The sequence below is a fragment of the Trachurus japonicus genome, chromosome 22, assembly GCF_045865225.1.
Source record: "Trachurus japonicus isolate A0001 chromosome 22, Traja_1.0".
NCBI lineage: Eukaryota > Metazoa > Chordata > Actinopteri > Carangiformes > Carangidae > Trachurus > Trachurus japonicus.
This window is the reverse complement of record NC_140928.1, coordinates 8,711,811-8,731,344: the sequence shown is the minus strand read 5'-3', so window position 1 is coordinate 8,731,344 and position 19,534 is coordinate 8,711,811. Positions and strand designations below refer to the sequence as shown.

The following is a 19,534-nucleotide window of genomic DNA, read 5'->3' as shown; positions in this document are numbered from 1 at the left end:
CATCCCTCGAGGTTAAAAGCATTCTGTACAGCGTGTCTCCTCCGTGGTTTTCATGGTGTGTGCTGTCTGTGGCAGCTCTGACTTGCCTCGCAGACATTCAGATGCGATGCATGAGGAAAAATATGATATATCACGCAGGTTTTAGTGCCCGACACTGATACAATTTGCTGCCAGAAGGAGACGTTTATAGATTGAGCTTTGGTCCGTATGGATTTATAGAGAGGTGCTGGCACAAAGAGAGCTTGATTCACTTAGACGTCTGTTCCTCCTGTTTCCTTACAGTTTGTGTTTCTGTGTTGAACTAAGCAGAAAACAAAGATACAGATGCATAACTGTAACCAGGATTTTCAGCCACTCTAGCGATGGTTGGTTTGCTCTGGTCCAGAGTACTGATCTACTCATCTGTTAATAAGCATCATCACTGTACTTTTGGTTCATCAGCCAAATACCTGCAAAACTAATGATACTCCCTTCTGCCTCAACTGCACTCTGTGTTTAATGGTTATTAGCAAATTAAAGCATCACAACATGCAAAACTGCAGCAAAGCTTAGAGTTAGCATTTAGCTCAAAACACTGCTACAGTAGCATAACAGAAGCATAGCATGGGTGCACACTCTCAACCCAGTTCTCTTTTTAAAGCATATAGCCTAGACATATCTGTATTTGTTACAAATAGTAAATGAATGATGCTGATTAAACTGCAGAATAGTAACATTAATACATACATGTTGTACAGACGTCTTGCTTTTTATCTCAGTAAACTGGTGCTACATGCGATATAGTCTCTTTTCATTAAGGCCGCAATGTGTTTGTAAGGGAATAGGGACATACAGGTAAATGGAAGTAGGCTACCAGTGGGTAAAACTCAAAGGACATACCCATGAAATAGCTTGTGCAGTAAAAGTGAATTGGCAAATAGAATTATCTATTAATGAAAATGTAAATCAGGGCTTAATATTGTGTCATGTGTCATCATCTAATTTAATCTAATTATTTTCTTTTCTTGAAAGATCATTTTGTCCCTAAAAGATCAGAAGACACTGAAAAATACTTGTTACATTTCCATGGAGTTTTACTCTCAAATATGACAAAGAAAAAGCATAAAACAAACATCTGTGAAGCTGCAACCAGCAACTGTTTGGTCTTGTTACTTCAGAAATGACTGAGCCCATTATCAGTCATCCGTCAATCAACTTAATTAATCAACCAAATGGTACAATTGTAGGATTTTGTGTGTGTTATCTTGTTACATATCCTATCTTAAAAAATAATCTATATTAACATGTAAATCAGTGTCTCTACAGCATTTTAGCACAAGATTAGTAAATGCTAGAAGAGGTTAAGATAATAAATAGCTACTCTATATAATGTTTATCAATAATGACAGTGTTAAAAGGAGATTTATTATGCTGAAACATTTCATCCAGTGTGTGTGTCCGTCATGTGTGTGTGTGTGTGTTGGAGCAGCAGTGCAGCTGCACCAAGGCCACCTTACTCCTGAGTCTTAACCCCCGGGTCATATTTCATGCTGGTCATTTCGCTGTTATCTAGTCTAACCACGATTTGCCCTCTTCCATCTCCCAACCTCATCCTGGTACATGATGGGATTGATTGCCTCCTTGAAGTCAGGATCATGCCCTGTAACCAAATAGTGTTTTGAAGGCTCGTTGCATAACGTAAGATGCCAGCACGCCGTGTGCAGAATGATGAAGCAAAGTCGGGTTCGCTCTGAGTGTTTGAAGCCAGACTAAAGGGAGTAACCAGCGTGTGCTCTCCTGAGGAATGCTTATCTCTGACATGGATGTTGTATAATACATACAGGAGTTGTGTAGATACAGCTTTTTACAGAGGAATCTCCAGTTGATCCTTGGCAGCCTGCTTTTTTATCTAAAGGAAGCTTGTGCTTCATGACAATTGTCTCTTGTCATCTCATGCTGTAACAAATCACATTATGAACGGTTCATAAATCATTCAATCATTATTATTAGTTCCATTTATTGAAAATTCTTAGGGGAGGTGTTTGTGCTCCAGTGAGATACCAAAATCCCCTCATTAATTAAATATCAACATGTAAACATGAAATGATTTCTCAATTAATCAAATAATGGATCAACAGAAAGTTATTATCAACAAGTTTGATAATTGATTAATTGTTTAAATCTGGTTTTGAGCAGAACAAATCTGGTTCCAGCTTCTTAAATTGGCCACTTGCAAGTTATTTCAGTCTTAGTCTGTGGTAGAAAACTAAACAGAAAGGGCAATATATATATAAACCAGATTATTTATGATAAAAAGAATAATTAATTACAGCTGACTTGGGGGTTGTGTAAACCACAAGTGATTTAAACTGTTAAGTACAAATAATCTATTATTACTAAATTGAAAGGATAAAAACATAAGCCAGAGGCTTTTCAAAACGTGACAGCTTAAACCTGGTCTATAAAGCTTTAGTGAATTATTTATTAATTATCATTTATTAACTATAAAGCCATTAGTAAGCCAACATAGAAACCTTTTAAGAGGGTGCACCAATTTATCGTTACATGGTACAGGACTGTAGGACACCTCACTTAAAGCATTGTATTGTGAGGATATGGATCCATGGATTATGATTAATATTTCCTTAGTCTTGAAGGAAGAGTGACAGTTTACACAGTTTAATGTACCGGACATTTAAACAGAAATGTAAAATGTAGCTTTATTTCACCATATCACACAGCAGCAGCTGAATACTGAGTCATCCTAATGCAAAATTAGGCAGATTAAACAGTCACATTATGTCTGAGAGACCTATACTGCTTCATTTGCGGGGTCTGCTCCTTGGTTGTCACATACAGAAGATAAACGACCAAGCAAAATGATACCAAGACGAAGCCTTTTGTAATTTAAGATTCAGGATTTTTTTTTTTTTGCCTGCGACTTGGTTGTATGAATTTGTTTAAAAAAGACAGCTGCTGGCAGCAGGTGTGGCAGCTGCTGCGCTGGTCAAGTATCAGAGAGCTCCAGACATTAAGCCAGGGGTTTAACTTTGTCTCTCAACTGGGGAGACTTTGAACCTCTCACATGTGATTCGATCAGGCCTGAAAAACAGACACTATCAAACCTCCTTGAACCTAAGTTATCGTTTTCATTCCTCCACCGGTTTCTAACAGTTTTGTCTCTCTCAGGCTTCTGTAGGGTTCTCCATCAAGGCCCAAATGCCCAGCCCAGTCTGAGGCAGCCGGTCGAGGGGGGGAAGCAGTGAGGACAGCGTCCCTGGTCTGCAGACGGGATGAGCGGGGGAGCGGAGCAAGCTGACATCCTAAGCGTGCTCTCCCTGGTCAAGGAACGATGGAAAGTGGTAAGTGAGGCGTCATTCCACGACAATGGAGGGTGTGTTTGTCGAGCCCCATCACTGCCTGTCCCGGGCTCACCCTCTGTCCCACAAACAACAACTCTTTGTTCATCAAACAAAGCTCTCCCCCTGCTTACGAGTCCTCGTCTTTTTTATTCCAAAGGATCTCACCTGTGGCTTGGACAGTTTGGGGTCACGTCTCTTTGTCCAGGTAGTGCTGCTGCAGTATGGGAGAGCCAAAAATAGACCGTATGTCTATTTGTGGCAGTGCAGTGTGCTATAGGCAGCAGTAGCACACTGCACTGTGTTCCCAGAGGGCCCATGTCTCTCACTGCTGCTCCAGCCTGGGTGCCATGTGAGGCTGTTATTCCTAACTGGCAGCCTGGCACCACTTTCTGTCTTCTAAGGAGCAGAGTTACATAAGAATGCTGCAGCTAATCCTACGACTTTAGCTCCTAGTGCGACACAAGACTCACTGTATGTGTGCGTGTATGTGTATGTATGTGTGTGTGTGTGTGTGTGTGTGTGCATGGAGGACAGTGAAGGACACGTGGGAGCTTAGGGGAAATTAAAGCTCTCGTAGTACTGAGCAATGAGAGTGAGTAGGTAGAAGTGTTGAGGGAAATTTGAAAGAGTGACATAACGATAAAAGCTTGGTAAAAACAAATTACTTAGTACATGGGTTCCCAAAAATACATTTCATTAATCCCTAGTCTTATTATTATGTATCACAATATGTAGGAAGTGTCTTCATGGGGGGTTTCAAGGGGGGTTATATTTGTCAGGACAGTGTTCTAGGTCTATTAGTATAAATAGAGTGCCCTGTCTTTATGAAGCTTCCCCCCATTAGTCTTATACATCGCTCTCATTATGTCTTATAAGTAGTAGGCTTTAAAACAATTCAATCCCATTTGGAAACTGCAACACTTTCAAACTTCACATATCCAACCCCTTGCTAACCCCTCTCTGATGATGTTTTTTGTGATTTTGTGATGGTATATCTAAATAAATGTAAATTAACCAGTGGGTAAGAGTTATTAGATTATTAGATGCTTGCAATGAATTTGGACAAAACAATTTCTATAGCTGGACTGACAGAGTGCTCTGATTGTAGGATCGTATTTCCCCCTGAACGCCTCACATACAGACTACTGGTAGACACTACAATCTGCAGATGCTTCACACTGTACTGTAGTAACGACTCTGATGCTGGAGCAGTGCACTGTACTGTACTGTAAAGTTACTGTGCTTTTTCAGTTGAGTCATATTTATCATTGCAAAATGATGTGCTGTTATGAGGGTCTTTGGGGCCCTGAGCATCAGACTGGGTTTACTTCCCCTGATTCTGACACTTGATGGTGTGAGATAAGACTGGCTGTGCCTGAGTGCACTCCAGTGTTTACAGTGTATGCACACACATTCATAGATGCATTGCTGAAATCAATATCATAATGATATCACATGTCTTTAATTCGTGTTTTCTTGATCATATCTCCAATATCGCTATGTTGGCAGTGCATTGATGAAAAGAGTTTGAGAGATTTTGTGGTTTATTGCTGCTGCTATCAAACCCCACCAAAATACTATTAAAGGATAAAAGATAAGGAATTTTTATCATCTCTTTATCCATTATTGAAAGACATGCATTTGTTGCAGCAAGCTTTCTTCCCCACCACCTCCATGAAAGCTGATTTGTCACTGACCTTGACCCCTGACCCCCTCAAGAAGGGTGCAAACAAGACGTTCTTGTCAATCTTGTCTTTTTTTATATACATCTCACCATCCCTGAGGACATAATATGTTTTGAATGTTACGGTCTGAAGCAGTGTTTTATTGTTTGTTTTTTTCTAGGCGAAAAAGATCGGGGGTGGAGGGTTTGGCGAGATATACGAGGCGCTGGACCTGCTGACGCGGGTCAGTGTGGCGCTGAAGGTGGAGTCGGCCCAGCAGCCCAAACAGGTGCTCAAGATGGAGGTCGCTGTGCTGAAGAAGCTCCAGGGTGAGTCGAAATGGATCCAGTAGATTTGATTACCTTTCTGGAATTGATTGATCCTCGCTTGTACGCTGATTGAGTTGCCACAGATAAGGATACTCGGCGTATCATTAGCAAACTTGGCAGGGAAATTTCTGTCAATACTTTTTCTGAGATTAATAAAAAAAGAAAAAAAAAACTGGGGAAATGTTGTGATTGTAGGAAATGCAGGGATAGCCAGCATGCATCCATCCATCACAGAGTAGAATATCTCTCCCTCTGAGACCACATACAGATCATCTGACTCATCTGAAAGCACTGTTTGGCCCATTGGTTCACCGCAGTTTGCTTCACTGTCTGCAGCACAGAATACACCGTCATTCAGCCGGAGCAGCAGATAAATCATCCTGTACTCCACTACTGGTGTTGTAGTGGTGGTTTACGTCTTGGTAGTTTTTTATTGCCGAAGTTTCAGATGACAGTAACTGAGAAGATGGGGTGCTCATATCAGAGGAAGTGTATGTTTGTGTTCGTGGACACTCCCAATTTCTCACAGCAGAGAAACAGGATCAGCAAAAGAGAGCTCCTTCAGGGGGGGGTTGTGTAGTTTTACTCCCTTTACTCTCTTTTTTTCCCTCCCCTCTCCCTTCCTGCCTTTTAACCAATGTGCCTTTTTTGTGTCTTCCCCTCTGAGAGGAAAATCAATGGGCCGGGATCATGTTTGCTATCTAATGGCTTGTGGCCTGGGGCATCATGGTTCTGCTGTCTCCTAAAAGAACCAGCGTGTAATTTGAGATGGACTGAACTCCAGCCCCCCAAACACTGCTGACCCGCCCAGCAGTAAAGAGTAAACATCGGCCCGCAGCCTCATTAAAAGACTAATGGGTTGTATCAAGCTAATGTAATATTAAAGGGATAGTTCAACATTTTGGCAAATTGGCCCATTGCCATAATCGCTATAGTCATAGCAGTAGGTTCATTACCTTTAATTGTAGGTGTAAGCTATTTTCAGTACGGCGGAGCGCAGCAGCTGGCTGCTCAGAGCTACGCTATGGAGGCTAACGGAATTTCTTGGTTTCCCTCATTAAACTCATCAAATTCAACATCCCAAAACTCCACAGCGCTTTTGTAGACAAGTTGTGACCTGCACAACCACCACGCTATGAGATAATGACGGAACGATACGAAACGGAGCCGTTTTCGAGGTAAATTCATACAAAACCGCTGATGCGCGTTGCGTTCAGGGACAGTTTTTCAGCAAGCAGTCTCCGTATTTACCCTGTTTTTACCTCGAAAACGGCTCCGTTTCGTATCGTTCCGTCATTATCTCATAGCGTGGTGGTTGTGCAGCTCACAACTTGTCTACAAAAGCGCTGTGGAGTTTTGGGATGTTGAATTTGATGAGTTTAATGAGGGAAACCAAGAAATTCCCTTAGCCTCCATAGCGTAGCTCTGAGCAGCCAGCTGCTGCGCTCCGCCGTACTGAAAATAGCTTACACCTACAATTAAAGGTAATGAACCTACTGCTATGACTATAGCGATTATGGCAATGGGCCAATTTGCCAAAATGTTGAACTATCGCTTTAAGCTTTTCATTTGGATCCTTTAGTTGAATTGTTTAAATTTAATATAAAAGAAGCTGTTAAACACAAACATCCCAAAAAACCTGTGTTTTTAACATAGAGGTTTTGTTAGTGTAACTGTCTAAAGGGCTTTGGGGTGTGGCTGCAGTCAAGCTGCCTGTGCAGCAATGTCCGCTGACTGAGACCAAACACACAAGGCATTCATGCACATGTGTAGACAGTGTGTCGCACTCTATTGCCTATAAATCAGCAGGGTAGCTGCGCAGGGAAGCTGGTGATTGGAGGGCCGAGAGGGGAGGGCGGCGCCGGCGACGTATGAGCACGCATCATCATGAGTCGCTCAACAAACAGCATCAGTCAAATGTTGCAGCACTGACACCTAAACAACCTAATCTTCTCCTATGAAAGTGTCCTGAAAGTGTCTTCTCCTCTCTTTCTTCCTAGGTAAAGACCACGTGTGCCGCTTTGTGGGGTGTGGCCGTAACGACCGCTTCAACTATGTGGTGATGGAGCTTCAGGTTGGTGAAAATGCAGAGGACTTAATGGCTGATAAGCACTATGATGTTCAGCTGATTTTCCAAGTTCAGTGCAAGAATTTGAAAGAGTCAGTGGAATAAACGATTGACCAAAAATCTGTCAAATTATTCATTGAAATCATTTATCAAGTAAAAATGTCAAACATTTGCTGATGCCAGCCACTCAAATGAAGAAATTCTCTCTCTTTTTTTGTAATGTGATTGTAAGTTAAATATCTTTGGGCTTTAGACTGGTTGGTAACAATAATGAAAAACAAAAATTCCTCTGAATTGAAAAAGAAACGGTGTTATGTGCACATAAATCTCCCAGAAGAAAGACATTTCATAAACTGAATGATTAAAGAGTGGAACATTTAACAAGACAAAGTAGGTTTATCTGTACAGCGACGAACAACAAGCTAAATCTCATAGGACATTCTCATAGGACATTAGCCTACAGGCAGTGAGACAATATAGGAAATAACCTATTTATGTAAAATGACATAATGTAGCAATACATCATTTAAAACAAACATAGTTTATCACTAATACGTGAATAATATGATGCATTCAGGGGTTTTGCCCAACCTGGTCATGAATGACTGCTTGCTAATTTTAGCTAATGTAAGCAAACTTTAGCCGGATACTGCTTTGTGATTGGTCAGTTTGCTGCGCTACTGCTGCTAAACTGTGTCATAACATTCCCAGTTCGGCTGTAATTGTCACTTTAATGCCGTCCTGCGTCAAACCGTCTTGAGTCATCGCTCTGAACTTGACTTGTCTTTGGATTTGGGACAGAGGGACAGCATGACTGTCTCTTATGTTTCTCTTGTGTGAAGGTTGGTTGCAAGAAACCAAGCGATGTTGCTGTAAATGACTGCTGCTGCATATTAATAATTTAGCATCCATACATTTCAGTGACCTAGATGTATGGGTAAATGAGCACTACATATTTAAGCTGGTTCAGATTGTGGAGCAGAGCATCAAGCAAAAAAAAAAAAAAAGAAGTAAACTATTTATAGTGGCTATAGGCCTACACTCAGTGGAGATTGAAGCAGCACCGCTGCAAGCTCATATACAATGTCACCTGCTGTGAACCACAGAGGCATCAAATTAGCTTCAGTTATTGCATGTAGCACATCGGGCTGGGATTCCCAACTCACCCTCATAAATTCACAAATACATTCTCTGCATCGGATCTGTTGAGAAAATGTGTTCGAGTTGTAATTTATGCAACTATACCCACAGGAATGGTACATTTATATGAGCTGCACTGACTCCCAACCACACCACGGCTTTAATTATAGATGATCGGTGCAGCTGTATTTATTTTTTTGTCACTGTTGACTTGCTGTGTGTCCACTAAGCACATTTGACAGTCAGGTGTATTCTGTGTTTTTCTCTTCTGGTGTAAATATATCTTTGTGTGTTTGGTGCTACAGCAAAAATAAAACATAGCCTAGATACATTTGTATTTATTTATTTATTTTCCTAAATCATTTTAGCTGAAATACTGCTCAGGGCTTTGATTTAATGGATCTTGTACGTGGTCTCTCAGGGCCGTAACCTGGCCGACTTGAGGAGGAGTATGACCCGAGGTACGTTCAGCATCAGCACCACCCTGCGTCTGGGTCGCCAGATCCTGGAAGCCATAGAAAGCATCCACTCAGTCGGCTTCCTGCATCGTGACATCAAACCGGTGAGTCACAGGACTCTGGCTGCATTTCATTACTTAGCACATTCAGAATTCCAGGCACAGGGGAATTTATTTACTTATATTGTCTAGGAAGTGTTTGTGACCCCTGCATATTTTTTTTTATTATTCCCTGCAAGTCTTGCTGATTCAGTATTTTGATTTTTTTTTTTTTGACTGACTCAGTGTGAGTGTTGGCTAAATGCCCAAAATGTACCAGAATGTACATTTTGTCATGTTGTCTGAGCCTTTTGAACTGAATGATATTTCACCACAGGAATTATTTATCCCCCCTGAATTTGCATGAATGTACAATATTTTTGCTCATACATCTCACATCTAATCAGTTTCTTTTTTTTTTGCCTCCTTACCTCCTTGCCTCTCTGCTTCAGTCCAATTTCGCCATGGGTCGTTTCCCCAGCACCTGCCGTACCTGCTACATGCTGGACTTCGGTTTAGCTCGCCAGTTCACCAACTCCTGCCAGGAAGTCCGACCTGTAAGTACCCTCCTCTGTTACCGGCTATATACTGAGTTTAAACCGTCTCTTATCAATATTTTGTAAAAAGAAAAAAAAAACTGATAATTTTTCAGCTTACAATTTTTTTCTCAGTCTCTGGTCTGCAACATTAGTTTAGTTGTTTTTTTATGGTCAAGCAGCCAAACAGAGCCCATCAATGACAGAAAACCACTGGTGAACATAATGGAGCATCTTGCAGCTGAGACCAAAATAAAAAATAAAAGGGTGTGAATATTTGACTGTCCAAAAAGCTGACTCTTAAATTAATGGTAAATCATTTCTTGTTTGATGGAACAAATTTGACAAAGTTGTGTTTACAGATTGTTGCGCTGCCCCTTCACTGGCAAAAAAAAAATCAATTATTGTATGTTTAATACAATCTAATGATTCTAGTCGATAGTTTTGTTTTTATTTGTCCTGATGCTCTGCAGTCATATGGTTTGGACTTAACCTTACTCATGTTAGATTATGCCTGTGTTAGCACTGGATGACTGTATCTGTCTGTGTGTTGTCAGCCCCGTCCAGTAGCAGGATTCAGGGGAACAGTCCGCTATGCATCTGTCAATGCACATAAGAATAAGGTCAGTCTCTGTACACCCTGTGCTGGAGCTCTTGCATAATCTGTGATCTGTGACTCGTGTAAAATCTGCTGTCCTACCACTGCCTGCTCATATGCTTTATCCAACAACTTTCTCTTTTTTCCCCCTGATGATTTGTCAATGATCAAATATTTTGAGTTTGATTAAGCTTAACTCAGCCTTGTTGTAACTCTGCAGGAGATGGGTCGGCATGACGACCTTTGGTCCCTCTTCTACATGCTGGTAGAGTTTCTGGTCGGACAGTTGCCATGGAGGAAGATCAAGGACAAAGTAAGGGCGACCAATAGTTGTTGTACTTCCTTGAAACTAAACAGCACCGTCCAGCAATGAGTAATCAGAAGTGACCTGTGTGTGTGTGTTTGTTCCCTACCAGGAACATGTGGGGAAGTTGAAGGAGACTTACGACCATCGTCTGATGCTCAAACATCTGCCAGCAGAGTTTGGCGTGTTTTTGGATCACATCTCCACCCTGGACTACTTCACCAAGCCTGATTACCAGGTGACTAATTCGGATTTGATGGTGCAGATCTTGCATAAAATTGTTCAGTTTCAATACATAGGGCTATATTAACCTTGTTGAAAACCAAAAGTGCTAAGCTGAGCAGACTTCAATGACTTGAAGTACCACAAGTGTTTAAAACCCATCTTGTGTGGAGCTCTGTGGGATTGTCCTGAATAAAAAAAAAAACTGCATGTATGTTTTGTTACAGCTGCTGATGTCAGTGTTTGACAACAGTATGAAAACCTACAACGTAGTGGAGAATGACCCCTACGACTGGGAGCGAACTGGTACAGATGGCACCTTGACAATCAGTGCCAGTGCCACAACACCACAACATCACACCCGCCTCACTCCGGCACATATGGGGTAAGTGTCCTTGAAACAATCAAGATGAGTGGAACTAATTCAGGAGGGATTTTTTTCTATTAAACACCAGAGCACTTAAGGAAAAAAGCCTATTTATTTTCTCCACTTTGCTGGAAATTACACACCTGCCTCCGGGCTTCATGGTATAATAATGTGTGTACTTCTTGTCGCCTCAGCATGGCAAACGCCTCCCTCATACCCGGCGACCTGATGAGGGAAAACACAGACGAGGTTCTGCAGGATGAGCAGCTCAGCGACGTGGAGAACAACCCAGCGCCCGACCGCATGCCTGTCTCTCCCCTCCACCCGCATCGCAACCAGGAGGCTGATGTCTGGGAGGAGCTGGACCGCAACCGCAACCGCATCAGAACAGCTGTCTGGAAGGTACACAACACCTGAACACGTACACTTTAAAGCGTGTTGATTTTGGCGACCCCTGTGGACAAACGCGGTAGTGTTTTACCAGAATGAAGACTGCATTTCCCATGAGTTCTAATGCGTATTGTCATAAAGACACTTATCTGGCTCGTGCGTGCTGTCTGCGGTATGAGTGCCGTAAATCGTTTCGTCTGGTGGACTGACCCGACCACTGTCTCTCAAAGGTATTGGCTGTATTCCAAACCGTATACTATAATGCTAGTACGCACTGATTTGGCCAAAATATAGTATGTAGTATGCACAATGCAAACAAAAGAAAATCTGCAGTATGCAAAAAATTCCTGGATGTCGCACTGATTCGGAAAAAATCTCCAGTATGCATGGGACCAGTATACATTGTGTACTGTATCTCACAATGCAATGCGTCCCTGACCTTTAACCCTGTTATGCAGCTTAGTAAAATAAAATAAAACTTAATGTAGACCGATCGGTTCATTGTAAAAGTTTATTTATTGAAATGTGGTCATTTCAAGTTACACTATTAAGAAATACATCATGGTCATACATACAGAGACATCAGCAAATGAGAGACTTTTGCATATCCCGTCAAAGGTTCTTTGTAGTTGCTTTAATATTGATTTAATATGAGACTTTTACCACATCAACTAACCTCAAAATAAAAGTGAAAATCCTTTATTTCTTTGGTAAATAAGTTACAAACTGAGTTGTTCCCACAGGCGGCGGAGGAGGAACAGAGCAACAACCAGGGCAACCAAGGACACCAGAGCCCCTACGCTGGGCCGAGCCTGGGCTCGCCGGTCAAACTTCCCTCGGAGGTGATGGCTTCGGACCGCGATGGCCCTCTGCTGAGGAAGCTCCGCAACATCCACAGCTTTGAGCTGGAGAGGAGACTTGGTCTAGAGTCGAAGCCCAGTCCAGAGCGCTTCCTGGAGGCCTGGTAGGTTTATCAATATTCTTTTTACCAACATTTTTTCCCTACTTATAGGATTTAGCAGAGACATTATTGTTTGCATTTGTCCTGTGTTTGTTCAGCTCAGCGAAGCAGCAGCCTGGTACCCTGCACCACGACAAGGAGGGAGCTGCAATCATCCCAGTAACTCAGGGTCAAACTGTACCGACCGGAGATCGTCCCGACAGAGTCTGGCACTACGACGAGGAGTTCCGGTCCAATGGCGGTTCTCCTAAGCCGGCATCCCCTGGATCTCTAGAGCAGGGAGAGGGGGCAGCGAGCAGCGGGGGCTTTGTGGCCCTCAATTTGAGCTCTGGGAGACATGACATTGACTCAAGGGAGTGGGTAATGGTGGAGCGGCCCAGCGGCTCCCCGGGAGCTAAGGTCACCACCAGCCCGTCAGAGGAGGACGAGGAACCGGAGGTGCTCCAGCCAGGGGAACAGTCTCCTGGATGGGAGAAGGGCAGCCGAAGCCCGAGCAATGGCAAAGCCAAACAAGAAAGCATGTCTTCCTCCAAGGGAAGCGCAAAAGTGGACAAGTTGGAGCTTAGCGTGGGCCCTGCAGGGGTTCTGCCGCCCGTCACTCCAACCAGCCCGGCTGAAGCTCTGGCAGAGGGAGTCCTCACGCAGGTAAGCTCTTTCATTGTGAAGGTCATCTCACAACATGGCATACATGATACTGACTGTAGTCAGCGTTTTACAAAGTTAAAAAGCTGCACAGAGTCAGAGTTCTAGCTCTAGAACGTAAATGCTAATGTCATACAACAAGCAGAGATCCACCAGCTGCATCTTGCTGTATACTGAAGCTAAATGTTACTGCTTTATGTTTGCTCGCTCTCATCACTGGTGTATATCTGTTAGTGGAAGGTATGTGACACAACTTGCAGAGCTCTGATCACATCACAGCATGGAGGAAAGGGAGAGCTTCCGGCTTTGGAGTTTACTTTGATTTTCTTAAGGTTTCATGCATAATTTTGTCTTATTTGCAGATGACTGTTGGTTTTTATTTACTTTACAAATGAGTGGTTTCTTTTTTTCAAAATATGCTTTGGTTTTGCTTTGTTGAAATTGCTTTTTTGCTCCTTTGCTATTCATAACCCACCACCAGCCCACTCAGGTCCATAATCCCGCTCTAGTTGAACCTAAACCGCTTTAACTTCAATTGTAGAGCTGCTTTCTTCACTCCAAGAGGAATAACTGTCCGCTGCCTCTCTCCTGCAACCAGAACTTCTACCTCCAAGTTGAAAATGTGCACTTCCTTCCCAAGAACTTCCTTCCTCACTTCCTCCTTCCTTCATTAGCCTAATAATAATAATCCCCTGAATTCTCTTAATGATCCTCTCGGTGCCATAGCCCTGCAAAACCCCCCAGTCCCGCCGTCGTGCTCCGAAAACCAGTGCGACCGGCCTCACAGCACCCCCACCGTATACCTCCTCCTCCATCTTCTCACTCCCTCACCAAACTCACAACCCCCTCCTCTCTCCACCCCCCTCCCCACTTCTCTCCCCTCCCCTTCTCTTAGTTCCCCACCTCTCCTCCGTCCCTGCCTGAGGAAGTAGCGGCGCGGACATCCAGCCCCATCCCTCTGCGCTCTCCCAGCCCTCACACCCTCCTGACCACCTTGTCGGACCCGCTGCACCAGCGCCACCCGCCGGGCCTGAGGCGCAGCCAGTCCGCCGACCAGCAGCAGCGGGAGCGCCCCTCCTCCTCCTCCTCCTCCTGCCATGCCTCACTTCCGCTACCGCCAAACCCCGCCGTCCCCGGCACCCGCTCGCCCAGTCGTAGGAAACTGCCTCCCATCCCGGCGGGCGCCGCCAACGCCAAGTTTCCCTCTGTCATACGCATCACACGTGCGCAGCTTCAGCAGGTGATGATGAGCCCATCACGATAGAAAACTAGACCATCCGTTCAGATTCCTCCTGTAGCAACACGACAACAGCTGTCAACATTTTTTTGTTCTTTCATTTTCTTTTTCTTTTTTTTTTCTGTTTAAGTTGCTTGTTTTTTGGGCTTCTTTGTTCAGTTGGCTTGCTTATTGTGTTGTGTGTCAGGCAGCTCTCTCCAGAGACCATGAGGGGCATTGTGCAGGCCAGACAGAGCATGGGTCAGATGTGTCCTTGTGTCTGGACATGTGTTCTTGTGATCTGAATAGGGGTGTGTGTTTGTCTGATTGTGGCATGTGTGTTTGGAATGTCGAGTCATGACTACAGGTTGCATGGTCTCTTTTGTTTCAGATCGTCTTTGTCCTCTCTATCTTTCTCTTTCTCTTTCTCTCCCTGTATTTGTTCCTCACCCTCTCTTCGCTGAAGCCCCCTGCGAAGTTGCGTGAACGTTTCCTGTCCTACTTGCCGGTTTAGTACTCACAGCTTGACTGACACTGCCATAGCACTTGTGTGTTTCGGTCTGATAATGGTAGCTATGGTATTGCATGCTGTTGCCAAACTAATCACCATTTATTACGCCATAATATAAAATTCTTCTCTTTTCACACATCTGCATCTGGCTCTTGCTACAGAACTACAGCACAACTCGACATGTTGTAGTCTATCAGCAACAGGCCCTTTGACAATTCGAATATTTTTTCCCATTTTTAACAGAGTGTATTTTTTAAATAACACCTGCTGTGTGTCTTTCTCCTCCCCCATGTCTTCACCTCCCCCTCCTCTTCAGTTGACAGCTCAGCGTCCCTCTGGGCTGTCCTCCCAGTCAGGATCGGACAGTGCTCCACAGTGCCTCCTGCTGGAGAGGCGTGGTGAAGCTGATGCTGAGACTCAGCAGGTGCAGGAGCACGACATCACCTCCCCCCAGGACCATGTGCCCACCCACCCGGGGACCCCCACAGACCCCCTGGCTGAGACGTTGGTCAATGGAGACAGCTACACCAAAGCTCAAAGCCCTGTGCCAAGCCGCGTGTCTTCCCCGCGCTCTCCACGTTCGCCTCCTCCGCGCTTGCCCTCCTCTCCACACTCCCCTCGCTCTCCTCGCTCCCCTCACTCTCCTCGCTCGCCTCGCAGTCCTGTTTTCGCCAACGGACACCTCTCCCCTCACGCTACCGGCCAAGTAACGGATTTAAGTAACGGCGCTTTCCCCAAGCTGAGAGACCCTGAGAATGATTTTGTCCGCAGCCCCTGTGACGCACAGCCTCAGCAAAGAGAGGACGAGAGCGTAGAGGTCAACCAGGCCCCGGTTCAGACTAAGGGCCCGGTCTCCTACTCGCCAGTCGTCCCTCGCAAGGACCCCAGCCGCCGGCAAAGTCGCATCCCCGTCCTGGAGCCCTCCAGCCTGCTGGAGCTCCCGACTCCCGGTTCAGCCAAGGAGAAACTCCTGCAGAAGAAAGCCAGTCACCAGGGCCCCGTCCCCTCTCCAACTGCCTCTCCGTCCCTCTCCGACAGGCGCGGCCCCGTGGTTGCTTCTCTGGCGAGGGACCCTCTGTCCTCCGCCTCCGATCGCTCCCAGGACGAGGACTCTCTGATGGGCTCCCGGTCCGACCGCCAGGGCGACGACGCTCAGTCCCTCTCCTCCTCTTCCAGCCCTCTGTCCCGCAAGAGTAGGATCCCTCGACCTGTTCAATCAGCCTCCTCTGCTGAGCAGCTGGCCTCCCAGTTCCTGCCCCGCCCGCCCCCTGGAAAGCCACCTTGTCGCCCCACAGTGGAGGGCAGGTAATAAGTCCAGCCGTTATTGTTCTTTAAAGCAGTGGTTCTCAAACTTCTTTTATATCAAGGACCCCTAAACTGACACAAATTAGACAACGGCACAGACCCCTCCATTGGACAAAATTTTGAAACAAACGCCAAAAATACACAAATATTTGCTCTGAGACTGAATAACATTACTTTTTTAGTCAATGTACGTTCAAATTGGAGCCAATGGTGAGAATTTTTGGAAAAATATCGAGAGATTTCTGGAAAAAAGTGGTAAAATTTCGAGAAAAAGTTTGGGACCTCCTTGAACCCTCTCAAGGACCACTGGGGGTCCCCGGACCCCACTTTGAGAACCACTGCTCTAAACATTTATTCTGAACAGCATGAACAAAAGAGCATGAAGGCTATGAAAAAACATGACAAAAACCAGATTCTTTTACTTAATTCTAAAGTTTTCCTGTTTATTCTTGTGATAAATTGTTTGATGCCTCTCTCATGTCTGTGCCAAATATGAAGTAAGAGCCTGGAACTGATTAGCTTGGCTTAGCACTAAGGAGGCGACCAAAATACAGACACGAGAGGAAGAGACTGATCTGCTTATTCAACTCTTGACAGGAAATTCATCACACTAAATTCCTGGTTTGCTTTTGAAATATATGACTTGGCTGTTTTTCATCCCCTGCTTTGCTTTCTGTACTCACTTAGGCTTAGGCGTTACCGCATCCGAGCCGGCAGCACCAGTGACTCAGACCTCCTGACATGCCTCGCTCAGCTGATGCATGGCTCCCGCGGCTCCCCGCTCCACCACCGGTCCTCGGCCCAGCACGGGGGCTCTAGGATGGGCATCTGCAGCCTGACCAGCTCTCCGCACCACCACCGCAGCTCTAGCGCATCGCCACGCAGCTCCTCCTCCCTGCAGCGCTCCGTCAGCTCCTCGCCCTCCCGCCACGAGCACCGTGGCAACGGGGGAGGCGGTTGCCTCGGCCGTAGCCGCTCTCCTCCGAGCTTTTCGGGCTCGCCGCCTCCCCGCCGCTTCTACCCCCACCACCAGGAGACCTGCTGCAGCCGCCAGGCGCGCACAACCCCCTTCCACCTGTCCAGGGGGAAGGGCTGCAGCCGTGAGGGCAAGTGCTCCAGCAAGCTGAGCAGATAGTTGCCCAGCGGCTGGTGCTGCCACAGCAGAGGATGGGAAGACTCCAGTCAGCGTAGGGTAGACACCAGTCAGGATACAAACCTGAGTCTTCCTCTATAATTAGAAATCCCTGTCAGTCAGAAGCTTACAATTGTCTCGCCGCTTCCCACTGCTCTTCTATTTGCACACAGGGTTCATTGCTCATTTATGCGCCCACCCGGCTTCAAAGGGGCACTCCAATGATTTAATACTGAATTTCCAATGAGGCTGTAGGACTGAGAGTTGTGAAAGAATCTGTAGAGCAGACACCAGTTCGTCCTGACTTTTAGTCTAATAAGCTCCAAAAATGCTTCTTCTACTGTTTCCTCTGTGTGAGTAGACGGACTAGTTGGAGTGCCCCTTTATGACAGTTTAACACATAAACTACACTGACATGTCACTGTCCTCATTTCATATTTATTAAAATGCTGTAAAGCAAAAATAGTGTAGCTGCAAAATGAAGCAGTTGCTTCCCAACGCAGGAAGCTCTATAATACATAAATCAATAGTTAGTTGAGCCAGTGGGCACATAAAGAAATCAGTTTTCTGCTTATTCAACTTTAAACCATCCTGCACCATGATATATAGTAACTTATTTATCCCCAGTATTAATGCACTTGGACCATACTGATGAAACATCAGTGTGGCTGATCACAGCTTAATTAAATATCGGCCTGGGGTTGACTCAGTTATCTCCTGTGCTTTTGGAGATTTGCAGGCAGGGTATACTAATATTTACTTTATGCTACGTGTGAATGCATAAAGCCAGACTTTGTGTACAGTTGTATTTATTGAGATATTTATTTTGATGCTTAGCGACGCTTACGACTCCTACCCTCCTCTGTGCGATCGTGGATGTGTGGTTTTAGTGTCACTCAGATTAGTTTTAAATGTTTAATCGACTGGATCGCTCCATAGCGATCCGTTATACAATCAGTCATGTGGAGTGTGTCAGGACACGCACCTTTTTGTGCCTACTGTGTTGCCAAGAGGGAATTTGGAGGGAATTACAGGTTAGAATAGTGGAAGTCCTTTTTAGATCAGAAGGTGTTAACGGGACAGTTGTGTTTCCAGTATATAAGTAGTTTGTAGTAGCAGTAGGGAGCTTAAAGAACACAAGGTACGTTACTGATGATGAGTAATGTTCAGACGCAAATATTTGTGCCTTGGCACTTTGGGCAGCTTGAAGATTCACTCTGGTGTGTCTGTAATTAGAAAAAAACAAATGAAGGAGCCAAAAAGAGACTTGTGCCAGCCGTTATAAGACGACCCTTTTCACCAGTATCGTTCATGTAGAAAAGGTAGCAACACAATTGTTTGTAAAAAAAAAAAATCAAACACAATTTGAGCAACAGTTTACTTGAGGACCGAGTAGCTATTATTTGTAATTTGAAATATTTCAAGTGAAACCCGTTCTAGCCGTCCTGTGTGAACCAGGTCAGTGTTTGAGATATACTATATAAAAAAAACTTTGAACAAATGTGAATTTCAGACCTCAAACAACATTTTGTCAAATGTTACTGAACATGGAGGCCATATGTAAATATATTTCTCACACCAAAATGAGATGAAGAATGTGTTTTTTTTTTTTTGTTCCTCCCGTGCTGGAGAATGTCTTTTATATAATGACCTGCAGTATGTTTGTGCACAAGGCAAAGGAATCGGCGTATTGTTTGTGTTTAATTTAGTTAGGATTCCTCACTGAAAACGCTCCTACGCAACCTGCTCCCACTCCTCTGCTTGTAAGATACTGTAAAATAAATTAACTCCAGCTTCCTTCCAGTGCTACTCTTTGCATGCTCAACAGAGAAAAGACAGAAAAAAAAAGAATCAGAATCAAACTACTGAGTAAAAAAAAAAAAAAAAAGCTACATACCACTTACCACCCATTACAGGGCAATTATCTTGTGAAGATTTGAGCCTAGCAGGGACTTCATTACCTGTTGGGTGAACCAATTTAATTTCTGTGAATCTGTATATTTTCTCTGTCCCTTCTCTCTATTCATTTCCCACGCTCCCATCTGATCTACGACACCAGTTCTTTGCGCTTCCTGCACTGACTTGACATGATTGTGTTGCTGGATAACAATAGACTGTATTATTATTATTATTATAATTTTTTTTATCAGTGCAACCAGCCTAGGACATGATGCACCAAATAATAATCATAAACAAAGGTGAATAGACTTTGCTGTGTGCATTTGTATTAAAAGCAGGCGTTAAAAGATGAATGGCAACCATAGCCTCTACGGTGATGATGACTGCACATGTGAGAAAAATCTAAAAAAAAA

The 19,534-nt window shown here is 44.4% G+C and overlaps 1 protein-coding gene across 2 annotated transcripts; it reads left to right on the top strand.

Annotated features, from left to right (window-relative positions):
* The first annotated feature begins 3,179 nt into the window (after positions 1-3,179).
* On the top strand, positions 3,180-18,696 carry ttbk2a (tau tubulin kinase 2a). 2 transcript variants are annotated; one of them, XM_085768524.1, is made up of 15 exons: positions 3,180-3,341; positions 5,187-5,334; positions 7,335-7,408; positions 8,964-9,104; positions 9,491-9,595; positions 10,132-10,197; positions 10,393-10,485; positions 10,589-10,714; positions 10,926-11,083; positions 11,260-11,467; positions 12,199-12,419; positions 12,515-13,061; positions 13,954-14,298; positions 15,102-16,090; positions 16,778-18,696. In XM_085768524.1, the coding sequence occupies exons 1-15, from the start codon at positions 3,273-3,275 to the stop codon at positions 17,223-17,225; spliced, it is 3,738 nt and encodes a 1,245-aa protein (XP_085624650.1). In that variant the 5' UTR covers positions 3,180-3,272; the 3' UTR covers positions 17,226-18,696. The 2 variants fall into 2 exon arrangements, with proteins under 2 accessions (XP_085624650.1, XP_085624651.1); XM_085768525.1 differs by lacking the exon at positions 13,954-14,298.
* The last annotated feature ends 838 nt before the right edge of the window (positions 18,697-19,534 follow it).